Source organism: Rhipicephalus sanguineus, chromosome 3, assembly GCF_013339695.2.
Source record: "Rhipicephalus sanguineus isolate Rsan-2018 chromosome 3, BIME_Rsan_1.4, whole genome shotgun sequence".
Taxonomy (NCBI): domain Eukaryota; kingdom Metazoa; phylum Arthropoda; class Arachnida; order Ixodida; family Ixodidae; genus Rhipicephalus; species Rhipicephalus sanguineus.
In genome coordinates, this window is record NC_051178.1 from 161588365 (window position 1) to 161601832 (window position 13468).

General features: G+C 44.8%; 1 protein-coding gene across 1 annotated transcript; it reads left to right on the forward strand.

Moving 5' to 3' along the window:
• The first annotated feature begins 6789 nt into the window (after positions 1 to 6789).
• On the forward strand, positions 6790 to 10499 carry LOC119386037 (uncharacterized). Its single transcript, XM_037653389.1, has 2 exons — positions 6790 to 7037; positions 10235 to 10499. The coding sequence occupies exons 1-2, from the start codon at positions 6790 to 6792 to the stop codon at positions 10497 to 10499; spliced, it is 513 nt and encodes a 170-aa protein (XP_037509317.1).
• Positions 10500 to 13468: the final 2969 nt, after the last annotated feature.

The following is a 13468-nucleotide window of genomic DNA, read 5'->3' on the forward strand; positions in this document are numbered from 1 at the left end:
CTAAATAAGCATTTATGCAAACTAAGTGGCTTTGCATAGAGCGCAACATTTTATGGCTCATTTTCATTGGTATTGGCCTTCTAAAGTTTTCATTCTTTCCGGTTATGCATGAACTAACAGCCAGAAAGAAAACTATTTTATGTGGCAAGAACGTGCGATCATTGAATATTGATTTTCAAAAAATGGCAACATTCCTCAGCCGACACATAGGAAAACCCGCATTGTAAATCCGTGGCAGTTGTAATGTACGAATTGCGCACTTGCAAAGAGCCGTACTCCTACGGGTGCTTCAACATATTCCTGCTGGGGCTATTCGCGCCAGAGAATGTTCGCCTGCGCCTTTCCTCCAGCGATTGCGACACCAAAGTTTCTGCACGTTCATTGTAACTACACAGCAGAAGCAGTCAATCCGCCTGGTGGTGTTACCAAGGCGTGCGAACGTGGCCTACTTTTTCCGGTCTTCCGCTCCATGTGAAGGAATGCACAAACCTGATGATGGCAACGGAATTTCCCGCGCCTTCGTCTATAGAAACCTGTATTTAAAGTCAAGCGTGAGAAGACAACACGGATGAGTGCTTAAAAGGCGAGGAAAGCAATATGGAGGGGAATTACATCAGGAAACCCGTTCTGTACTCTAATGTTATACAGTACTGCTGCTATTATAAAATGCCACAATAAACGAGTTCGTACAGATGGGACTGCCACCGAAATTTTCTAAGCGAGATCATACGCAACAAGAACCAGGCGTTACAACATTTAAGCACTGATTTAGCATCGTTTAAGCGCGCTCCATGGTTTCGTGGCGTAGTCGGCACAAGCAGCACGCCTAAGTCGGAAAAAAGGACGCACTCAAGACATTCTAATAGTAAATATCATAGCGCGGACATGTAACAGAAAAACTATAAAGTCATCTAATTTTAATGAAACGAGGTTATTGTAACAGCATTTCGAGGTAGTATTATTCTATAACTTCTAGTGACATTTGTGCGAGTTCTGAGTCATGGTCACCTGTAAGCGACCACTTCGTTACCTTCTGCTGCTGTACCTTATAAACATGTTATAGCAGGGGCCTCAAACACGCGGCCGCGCCCGCCCATGACTGTCTTCGTCCTATATTTTTTTTAAATTTTAAATGCGAAGCATTTCTTAGCGAACCTTTGGCACTTTGAGCGTTTCTATCTATCTATCTATCTATCTATCTATCTATCTATCTATCTATCTATCTATCTATCTATCTATCTATCTATCTATCTATCTATCTATCTATCTATCTAGCCGTCTTTCATGATCGCCTCCTCAACTTGGTGTAGACCAAAATTGGCACGGGAGGGTAAGGGGAATGGACGTATATGACTGTCGGGTCATAAGATGAATAACGTGAAAAGCCTGTCGCGTACGTCGTCAAACACTTTCCTATAGACACGTGTGGCACATACCCGTTTACCACGGGCCGCGGTGTACGGGTATGCGCCACAGGTGATTGACAGTTTATATCTACCCAGGAACGACGAGAACACATACTGGTAACTTAAATGCGAGAGCGTTAAGAAAAACCGCCATCGGCAACGTTCACGCGACGAATGGAAAGAATGAAAATTAGGATCCCAGCAGGAATCGAACCCAAGCATTCTGCGTGGCAATCATGTATTCTACCACAGAATGAATGAATGACACAGAGCCACGCCAGGTTTATAAACTGGTTTGGAAAAACAGCCTATGCAGGTGTAATGTCTGTGCAAGGTCAGTTGTGGTTATGGTGCTGGCTATCTAATATTGCAAGAAAGCAATAAACACTATCTGACACTCCTACTATACAGGCGTCATATCAGATTAACGTCTATGGTTCCAGTGTTGGCTCCGCTTTTATAGCAGTCTAATAAGCATTACATTTGTATTCCTACGATTCAGCAAGCTATATTGAAGCATTGCTCGACCCCGGAGGAACACATTAACCAAACTTACGTAAGATATTCATATCATCGCACCGTAAAGTGCACTTAGTCCGCCAGAACGGCGCAGTATCTTCATTTCTTACGAGGCTGGGTGATGGCCTCATGCTGACCGAGAATGATGCCATATTGATTGAAAGCCGCTTTGTAGACTAGGCTACGTAGGCCATATACGCCCAGGTAGTCTACGAATACGACAAGCGCCATCCACTGATGTTGGTCTACGTAGCACTATCCAGGCTTAACAGCCTCGACTGCCTATACATCACCAAGGCGAAGGGTGACTTCAGGTTCCAACATGTCGCCGGCTCTATCGACATACAATTTGTCGACAAAATGGCCGAGGCATCCAAGATTTCCAACAGCTGTACTATACCTCATACTTCACTACACATGGGCCCCTCGTCACCGCGACCACGACCGGATCCAATAACACGACATGACCAGCTGCTGGTGCTCACTGGCCACGCTGATGCTGACCTCGCTCAAAAACTGTCAAGAACCTCTTCCACACATGCACACGTGTTCGTGAAACGTGCGTGCTTTCTCCATCATTAGGGGCAAGCATAAGAACTACATATCGGCTTACCGCTTCTGGTGTTGGTAATGCCAAAGTTGACGTTGGCAGCGTTGCCAAACGGTAAACAATTGGTTATATAACACATATGCGGCTCTTCAACATCTATGTCTGCGTATAAAATTTATACAGATCTTTAGCCTCCTTTTGTAACATTTCTCTCAGTAAAACAAATACGCCACAGTTACCTTCCAGCCGCATGCTTCGCCTAACATCGATTCCCACTGTACGTGGGATCTGCCGAATTTTTTTTAAATAAGTATGTTTATGAGCTACACGGCCGTAACAAGTCTGAAACATTTTTTTCGTGAGGCACCCAATGCGGTTACCATGTGTAAAACATAACCGTGAAGGAAAAAAAAAACTCTATATTTCAGATTCGGCGTCCAGATTTTATTCATACTGCGATCCGTATCGATATGGTTTTAGAATCCTGAGGTCAAAGCCCGTTTAGAAAGGACCCATATATGAGATATGGGAAAGTCCGGCTTTCTAACGGCAACATTAGCAGATGCCTTGTACGAACTTCACCCCCCCCCCCGCCCTCTGCTCGTTTCTAGGTTCTGCACTGACCCGGGCCTTGCGGGACCTAATTTCGTGTCTGCGGCTCGCTATCTGAGGTGAGTTTGGGACCCCTGTTGCTCTAAAACTCACGCGCGTACAAACACACACTCTCAAGTATACATCGAATGCGCGCTACCACTGTGACTTACATATATATTAACTTCTACGCAGTGCAGGGTGATGGGGCGGACTGCACTCGCAGTGAAGTTCGCCTGCCATCCCCTTCGGAGCTATAGTAAGAGGTGCTCCTGTTACAGGCCCGTACACGTCACACTACTTCACTACTCATTTTCCCGCTGTATTGCTGTCCCCGAGCTGGATGTGCAGATAAGATCATAATTCTGCTCATGATCGAAAGCGATATTCAGAACAGCACATTGCTGCCACATACACATAGAGACACACACGCACATACACCCCCACACGCGAACACATACGCATGCACACAAACAAACACGGATACAAATAAGAAATATAAATCTTTTGTATGGAAGTTTCCGATGCAAAGTGCTTTTCTGTTTGCTTTTGATGGTGGTAACATTGTAATCAGATTTCTTTCTTTACAAAAGGCTGTCTACCCCATGCAAAACTCGAATTCTACGAAGACAAATCCTAAATCGTGGACATACATCACCGCTAATAACTTCAGGTTGAGAGAACTTTAGTTTCGGAAGAATAAACACAAAATTCTTAGACTATCTTTGCAACTGAAGCCTTCCGAACAGTTATCACTAGGGCAAATTTCGTGGCCACCGCGGTGGTACTGGGATTACTGTGCTCAGCTGCTGACCCGAAAGACTCCTATTCGGTCCACACCGCGGCAGTCGCGCTTCGATGGAGGCGAAATGCCAGAGGCCCGTGCACTTAAGGAACTCCAGGTAGCCGAAATTTCCGGAGCTCTCCACTACAGCGTGCCTCAGAATCACATCATGGCTTTGGCGCGATAAGCTCCAGAAATTGTCACTGTGACATATTTGGTCGCAGAACCATTTTATAGAGCCACTTTTTTTCTCATTTTTCAAATCAAATTGAACCCAATCTACGAAGAAGTCGTAATTAGGATATTACTCGCCATGTTATAATTCTCGACTGTATAGTGGTTTTGTTACAACGATCTCCAGATGAAAGCACAGACTCTTATCATGACGCATTCACGCGGAATAATGGGGCTATCGTCTCGTCGAGCCAGTTGGCCCAAGTCAAGACCTCCTGGCGCATCCTAGCAGGCTATTCTCGTCTCTTCGTCATCTGCTAACACCTACACAACTTATCAGATATCCACACGCGTAGTTGTTTTTGTTTTACAGGCATGTGTTATCGCTCGACTCAGGCCGCACCCGTATGTATTATTAAGGCGAAAGCCTTACATATCTCAAACGCAATAAATGACCGTCAGCGGCGTGAGAACAACTAATGCAAATATTCATAATCACATGTTGACATCATATATGACATCATCATGACGTCACATGATGACGCCATGACATGACATCGTGGCTGACATCACTTGACATCGTCGAAACCGTACGAGGTGCAGAAATCCTGGAGTCAGTGCAAAACCACCTTAGTGCAGAAAGCTTTTTGGGGGGTGGCGAGGGGCGGGGGGTGTTTCAACTCATCGTCTGAGAAGAAAATTATTGGAAGCTTGCACTAAGCACTAAGCTGCGCAAGCCTTGAAACAGCGAAAATGGACGATTCTGAAGTCTAACCTCGTTGGTTCTGGGTTGTTTCTAGGCCTTGGCTTGGTGATGTTTATAGGTTGCTTCTAGATCATTGCTTGGATTTAGCTAGGTGATACTATGTTGTTTCTACGTTGATTCTCAGCGCAGAGAGGCCTGAGTCAAATCACACACAGTCACCGACACGACACGGATGTCGAAACTCCAAAGAGAGAAACTCGTGCTGAAACCGAGGGTTCGCGCCTCTCATACAGTCACAGACACGACATAGATGTGCAACTAGAGACAAACTCGCGCTGAAACCGAGCGTTCACGCCTCTCATAGATCTACGGGCGTGTCATCGTTGGCGTAGACCTTCCATTGCTTCAGCGTCTTCTCGTAGCCGCCGTTGCCTTTCCCGTTCCCTAGTGTTCGTTCAACTGTTACCTTCTTCTTCTTTAGTGGGCCAGTGATGAGTAGTGGGATTTACCCACTTGGCACATACCCGTTTATGATGATGGCAGTTATCTGATAGGCCGCACAAATTTTTGTGGCACATACCCGTTTGTTGAGCTGAACTCTTGACAGCACCGAGGCTGACGCCGAGTTTTAATTTTCGTGTTTGATGAGACATGTAAGGCTTTCGCCTTAAAAATGGACACAGCGAGTAAACTTACAACTGTATGGTTCTTTGCCTGTGCCCCATAGTGGGTGCGTGTCAGCAGCAATACGGAACCGTATTCATCAAAATATTAATCACCATCAACAGCACGTGAGCCAAAAGAGCCTCGGCCTCTTTTCTGATCTGCAGTGGGTTACGTTGCGCTTTGCAAATGTTTCCAATTTGAGGCATGTAGTTTGCAACTCAGCGCAAGTACCACACACCAACCACGGGGATCTGAGCGTTTCGTACGAAATGAGCGAAGAAGTCCTGTACACACATACTACCTAATTAAGAGAAGACGGGATCAAATTTTTTTCGTAGTTCATACTTCAGTTAACCAAGTTTTTAAAAAATAGAACTGCCGCATCACCTTTTTTTTTCTTTTTTTTCATTATTCAAGGCAGGCAATGCAGATCAAGAAAATGCAAGCCAATCAATAAAGAGAGGTAGTAAAATTCACATTTAGGTGAAGTGTCAACACAGTAAAAAAATATATGTATTCGAAAACGCTCTGGCATTTAGAAAAAAAAAATGGCTACTCCATGGTCTGTTTACTTAAACTCTGCCCACATACTAGAATTTACCTGTATTTGGCGACTTCCATTTTTTTATGCACCACTTCTTGACCGTGTCTTTTTTTTTTTCACCACGAAAGCAACGGCCGATCAGCTACCGTGGGTATGCCCCATAATATTCAGGACCACAATAAGAATAATCGCAACGACGACGATGACAACTTTTTCTTTCCATCAGTTCAGTAACAAATTCTTATCACCACAGCCGGCTATGATGTATCCTATCTCTCAAAGTTAGAACATATAAATAAAAAAGCCACTATTACCACCATCACCACCACCACAACAACCACAACAACATCAACAGCGATAATAATAATAATAATAATAATAATAATAATAATAATAATAATAATAATAATAATAATAATAATAATAATAATAATAATAATAATAATAATAATAATAAGAAGAAGAATGATGATGATGATGATGATGATGATGATGGATAAAGACAACCACAACAATGGGCAACATTTATACTACGTCCGTATTAATTAAACAAAGTTTGAACTTCAGTTTCAAATATGCTTTTAAAAACTCACCGGTTCTTGGCCAATCCCCCAGTGTGGGTATGAGCCACAGCTTCTAGGGTCTACTCTACTCTACTCTACAAATGTCAGGAGGACGGGAAAGGAAGAGAAGGACGACGAAGAAGCGAACGTGTGCAGGCTAGTCCAACGCCCGAGTCGCTGCCGGCTCAGTTTCGGAACCCTCTCCTTCGCCCTGTGCGCTGGTTTCCCCGTCCACCTCGTCTCATTCCTCGCGTTCACCGACAGTAGGCCACCAACTGCTACAGACATGAATGCCGCAAACAGTGGGGTCGTAACGCCGGAGGAATATCACACGGCCGAGTCGGACCCCCAGGAAGGGACCATGATGACCATGAACATGTCGACCATGTACGCCACGGAACAGAGGACTCGCATGTTGCACGACCGCAGTGACAGTGACGCGGCCAAGGGTCTACAACCAGGGGCCATCGTGACAGCGACGGTGGTCAGGACTGCACTTGTTGGCGTCTCGCTCTACCAGTCCAAGGTGCTCAGGTGAGTTTGCCGATTGATTACCATATTCCTCTCAAGTAGCTGAGTAACCCGGGATAATTACACGATGAAACGGGTCCTGCGTAAAATTCTAGCCAGGAAAGCAGAGCTATAGGTGTAGCAGCTACAACGGATGCTTGGGCGAGTTGGATCATATTTAAGAAAGATTAAACAGCGCAAGAAAGACGGAACGCACAGAAACAGGCTGTCAGCGCGGTTTCTGTGCGTATTTCAGTGCGTTCCGTCTTTCTTGCGCTGTTCAGTCTTCCTTAAGATCCAGCAGGTTTAATTTGCAGTCTATAGGTAGCATTTTACGCAGGACCCAATAAAGAGTGCGGGCGTCGTCTTAATGTGATATCTGGGGTTTTATGTGACCAAGCCACGATACGATTATCAGAAAGAGAGCAGGGGTGGGGGGGAGGAGGGGTCGGGAAGTTTTGTCCACCTGGGCTTCTTTAACGTGCACCTAAACGTAAGTGAAGGGCCTCTAGCATATCGCCTCCATCGAAATGCGACCGCCGTGGCCGGATTAGAATAGGCGACTTTCGGGTCAGCAGCCGAACACCATAACCACGGTACCACCGCAGACGCTGTCTTATAGACATGGTAATGAAGCATTTTTATAACGTGGCCTACAGCGGCAACAGGAGGCAGCACTAATGGCATACCGTACCACCTCTATTTTTACGGGTGTCAACGACACCTACCTCATTAGCAGCTTTAGCGGATGACATGGATCATTAGCGTTGATGATTATTGTGTCGCGTGTGACATCTCTCCCTAATGATGTGCATTATATTGTTCGTCGTTAATAGTTACTGTCGTGTGTGACCTCAGTCTTAATAATGCAGTTTGCAAATTGCAAAGCAGAACTTTGGCAGTGCTCACGGAGCTGCCGCCTCGTAGGAAACTGACATAACGCAAACGTTCTCCAAAAGTGCGGTGCCTGAAATACATCTTTCAATAGACTGTTCCTGTGCCCCGAATCGCAGCTGCAACAGGTACACATATACCGCCATCCTCCTCGTGCACCACACAAAACGACAACGACATGCAGCTTCTACCATGAAAGTTTTTACGGTTGTAAAGCGTTTAGCATGAGCAATCCAGGTTAACTACTCAGAATTGGTTTTAATATGCGGGACCTGTACATGTTTTGTTTCTGATTCGTATATGTGCGGTGCGTTTCATTTACTGAGGAAGAATGTATAAATATTCGTGTACTTGTATTGGTATAGCTACACACTAAAGTACGGGTGCATCAAAGTTCATTCCGGAGACCTCAATCGCGTCGCCTTTACTCTCGAAGCAGCACACAGATAACCTTGCAGTGAAATTGACGGAAGCAGTTCAGATAAGTAAAAAAAAAAAACGTGTGCACATCAGCGTACCTGTCAAACCTGTTCGGCGATGGTGAATTAACTATTTTCTTCTCGATGCTTCGAATTTCTCATTTCTCTCTTGTGATTTTTCTTTGATGGTTCTTTTCCTGTAATACCTTTACACGTGCGCTATTTGCAACTTTTGCGCACATATTCATTCATGGGCTTCATATTTACCTAAGCGAAACCATTAATGACTTCAGGTTGACTCAACAAGTGATGACAGTTTGACACCGTCGTCGTCCTCGTCTTCTTCACCGAGTGGCTAACGCACGGTATGCACACACGTTGCTATTAGTTATGTCAGGGACATGGTAATTTAAAGATCAGTTGTGGTTTCAGTGCAGTGTCTCGTGGTCTCTCTTTTCTGTGTCGCGGCCATGTTCTCGTTAAAGCTAAGCTTGTTCCTTATCACGAACTCTGAACTTTCAACGTTGGCGCTCGACTGCTCACCCGAAGGTCGCGAGATCGAATCCCGGCCGCGGCGGCTATATTTATGATAGAGGCTAAAATGTTTGAGGCCCGTGTACTTAGGTTTAGGTGCACGTTAAAGAACCCCAGGTGGTCGAAATTTCCGGAGCACTCCACTACGGCGTCCCTCATAATCATATCGTGGTTTTGGGACGTTAAGCCCCAGATGTTATTGAACTTTCAACGCGACGTTAATGGCCATGATTTATTACAGCAAAGTTGTGCATGACTAGGTTCGGGTGGATCGCGTCCGCCGAAGATAGGTCTGTAGAACAACAATTTTCGACTAACCAATCAACTCGACTAATCCACCGTTTTGCGTTGAAAATATTTTCATGGTGCAAAGGTAAACATAAAAGTGTATGATTTCGCCGACATGGCTGAATGACGTGAACAGTTTTGCCTCGAACACAAGACCACTTGCATAAGAAACGAACGTGAGGCTATTTGTGTACTTTCGAAACAGACGGTTTTTTTTTGTATGTACTTCATGGTTTCAAATGGAGACCGCCGTTGGCCACCGCCGTTTGAGATAATATAGGTCATGCGCAAGAGAAACACCGGAACCTTTAAGTGTATGTATTTTTAGGGGCGAAGCTCCTTACAGCACCCGGTCGTCCCTCGTAGCGTAGTATGTAACCAGTCTTACGCTTTGACCTGCAAGGTGGTGCCGGTGGGAGATTTTTCCTGTGCGTTGTTGAACAATAAAAAATTCGCAGCGTTAGCTAAAAGCCGACTTCTTCTGTCTCTCATTCCCATTAGCAGCCATTCTTTACCTCCAAGGTAGTGCCTGGTGAGATTTCTCCTGTGCGTGATTAAACAATAAAAATTTTGTTCAAAACGCCGTTGATTGATGAAATAGACCAACAAAAGACGCCAGATGTTTTGTAAAAGCAAAACGAAAGAACGCCAGATGTTTCTAAAGCAAAACGAAAAGACGCCAGCTGCTTAACGAAAGACGCCAGATGTTTTCTAAGCAATGGTTTTCTAAACAATGAAAATTCACAGCGTACATGTAAAATTAAAGTGCGCTGCAAGTCGTCATAACTCATCGAACCTTTAGTATAAACGCGCCCGATCTCACGTCGGTGATGATGTACTGGGCAGAATTCACGGAAGATTCACGGTTTACCGATGAACCTCCGCAGCTTCGCCCACTCATCATCATTCACTCCGTGGATATGCTGTGATTTTTTATTCGCTTAATGTAGTCAATAATGATAATATAAACATTCACTATAAAGGTAGTCACCATACCAGACCCACCACTGTCACAGCTTCGCTTGCTTCTATCTTCACATTAGTGGGAGGCCTCTGAATTTTTCGCATTAACTCTCGGTTTCGCAGGCAGTGCGCGTCCTTCTTAGCCCTGTTCCTCCTCGTTCTCCTCCTGTGGCTGCTCATCTACGTGGCGACCTCGAAGTCGGGAAAGAAGACGTCTATCCCCGCGACTACCGAGACGTCGATCACCGACTTCGACACCACCAAAACCACGAACAAGGGCACGCCAGCCAACGAGACCGTGCTGCTGGATGGCTTCGAGGCACTGTCTCTGTTAAGCGAGATGACGGTGCCCAACCACGTGCTGGATATAGACTCGTTCCCCGAATGACCACTGTAGCCGCCCGTGTCGATGAAGGTCCGGTGTGATCGCTTGGGGGGGTCATCGGCCGAGGACGTGTTTCTTTAGCGTTTATTACAATATAGTTATTTATGCAACTCTTAAACTCCCGGGAAACCGCCTTCACTCATTACTTCCTGAGCGCGAGACACAATGATGCGTACAATTGACCAGGTTTAGGCGAATGGAAGCGCGAACGTGCGCATACATGAGAATGATCTACAAGGAAGAGTGCTGCCTTATTCTTTTTTCACACTGCTTATTGCCGGTCTGCTTTACACCCTCGCAGATGACACACCAACTAGGCAAATACTTTACTGAGAAATCTGACACGAAAATAGCGAACGTCATCGTTATTGAGCACACAAAGGTCCCCTTCAGCCACTCACATAGAATAGAATTGAAAATGATAAGTGCAATGCGAACGCTATAAATAAGACAGTAATGGGTAGCCGAGAGAACAGATTAGCGTAACGCAGAAACAAACCATTCAATGCCGTCATAGTGTGATTCTGATGTTTGCGACTAGTGTTGGGCGCATTCTAGCTTGACTACCACCTCCTTCCCCTCAAAGACCACAGAAGAGGCAATATTATAGTTGGAATAGAGATAAAGATAAAGGGCGCACGACACAGGAAGCTAAGTGAAGTTTTTGTATCTATAGGGGATACACGAGGCAATATACAATATATTTAAAATTAGTATATTATGGGAGCTCAGTGTATGATGGTGCAACCGATGCAGACTCTTGGTAAACATTAGCCCGGTTGTTTAATACACGATGTAGGGAAGAATAAAAACTTCTATTAGCTGGACCTCAGCTCTCTGCCTTATCTACCTCGTTGGTGAAGTAGTGTTTTACCGTTTAAGCTTCAATGGCGGCCATTCCACCACAATATGTCCTTCTGAATCACTGTAGGACGAGACTGTGATGCGTGTATGGCTGATGGTATGCATAAATCTTGGGCTATACGTTCTCGCCACCCCGAGATGTGTGGTCGCATAAGTGTACAGACATTTATGAAGTCGGAGCGGCTTCTTGCCAACATTGCCAACGTGTGCGCACCGTCTTTGGTCGGATTCTGCAGGCTATCTGCGTAAGACATGGCTTATCCTTCTCTACCACCATGCTATTCGCAGTTAGAGTGAGAGTTAGGTGACTTTTTTTATTTCGTGCATTTCGCTTGTAGTGCGTTTCGCTTTAGTTACTTAAACCGACTGTGCGACATTCGCTTGGGAGCAGAATGTCGTTCGTTCACCGTTCTTATGCTTATTAATTTGAAGTCTTCGCAATGGTAACTAACCCATATAACACAGTGTGCACTTCTGAGACATTCGGCAACATTTATATGATTTTTGTAGAATACCGTTATTTCGTATTGAATGGTGTAGAGATAACTTATAAGTGCTCAAGTAATAAACCTTTCGCGACCATGAAATGAGAAAATTATTTGCCGGAATTATTTTCTCGCTAAGTTTCCCGAGCTTTCTTTTTTTAATAAAATGGTGCCCTTATTTCAATTCAGCGAGACTCCATTACTTTGCAAATGGCGTGAAAAATAAAGTCTCAGTACATGGCCTGAATGTCATCATGCTCCTCAGATAACAAGTCGTCACTTTACGTTTTCTTAGAGAACTCTACAGCCATGTTATACGGGAGGATTTCAGAGTCAGCAATATAACGAAAGCCAAGACACAGTGGGGAACTTTATTGAAACCAAATGGGAGTGAGAAGGCAGGAGTACACAGATGGCACAACACGAGCACGTGTGTCCACCTAGTGTCAAGAATCGAAACTACATCCAAAAGGACCGTGACCTCCGCGATTAGTTTCGACAGCCCGCCGTGGCACACCACAGCGTTCTTGACGACTATAGTTGTCAAAAGTTACATTGGTACAAAATTTCATGGCTGCTATAGTCGTCAACCGTAGTTAAAGGGTTGAAAACAACGGTCTGAATTGTATAGCATTTTTCATCCTCGCTTTTCCGATCTTCTAAATGTATCTGCTAGCAGAGGCAGAAGAAGAAGTAAGCCTATGTGGGTAGGTCGACCACCCTGCCTCGTCCATATTTTACCACATGCGGCTCACGCGGCAGCATTAAGGTTCAGGAGTGCTTGTTTGCACAATGAAATAGGTAAAGTCTCATGGGATAAATTTAAAGACATCGCACATCTAAGGTATTGCTGGAATAAACAGCGGTGTTTACCTGGCCAGTTAGAAGTTTCTTGCACCAGATTACCCCGTAGAAATTCGCAACTGAGTTATTACTAGACTCAAGGCGTCCCTGTTAAGCATGCCTTGCAACGAAATCGAAACAATAGAGCATTTCTTTTTATTTTGTCGCCGCTATTCTTATAAGAGAAAAAGATACCTTGTAGCTCCAGTTCAGAACTTAGGATGAGCAATAAATGTTCCAGTAATTTTATCATTCGGTGGCACTGCATTAGATTACAGCCACAGGGATGTCTGCTCTACGGCGTTAGATTATATAAGTGAAACAAAAAGACTACCCTGTTAGTCTATTTTTTCTCTGTTCGTATTATTGGTTTGAAATGTGTCATTATTTCCCTCAGAAAGCTCAGATGGTAGTGTGACTGCTTGCTCGTTAAGCATTTTGATTCATTCGACGTTTTATTTTAATCTAAATTTCCAGCTTCGTTTAGTTTCATAGGTATTCAACTTAAGCATCCTGCCGCCCGGTGCTTAGCCCGTCCCCCTTTGTGGGTGAGCGCCATCAGGGAGAGGTCATCATTATCATCGTCATCTCTCTGCCTCCAGCTTTATAAAATATTTCGTGTAATGTAATTCGACGGCATAGTACGTGCGTACTTTCTTCCATACTCAGCGTCGTATTTTTCGCTGCCGTACCGTAGTGGGCGGCCTGCCCCTTCAGACACATCTGGTGGCATGACCTCCAGTAACACGGATGTGACCTCCTCCAGCAGGACACCGAAGT

What these genes read in the sequence shown, in the direction of transcription:
- LOC119386037 (XM_037653389.1), top strand. Translation starts at nt 6,790, where the DNA reads ATGAATGCCGCAAACAGTGGGGTCGTAACGCCGGAGGAATATCACACG. An exon ending in TACCAGTCCAAGGTGCTCAG is followed by an intron (nt 7,038 to 10,234) that starts GTGAGTTTGCCG and finishes TCGGTTTCGCAG; the next exon opens with GCAGTGCGCGTCCTTCTTAG.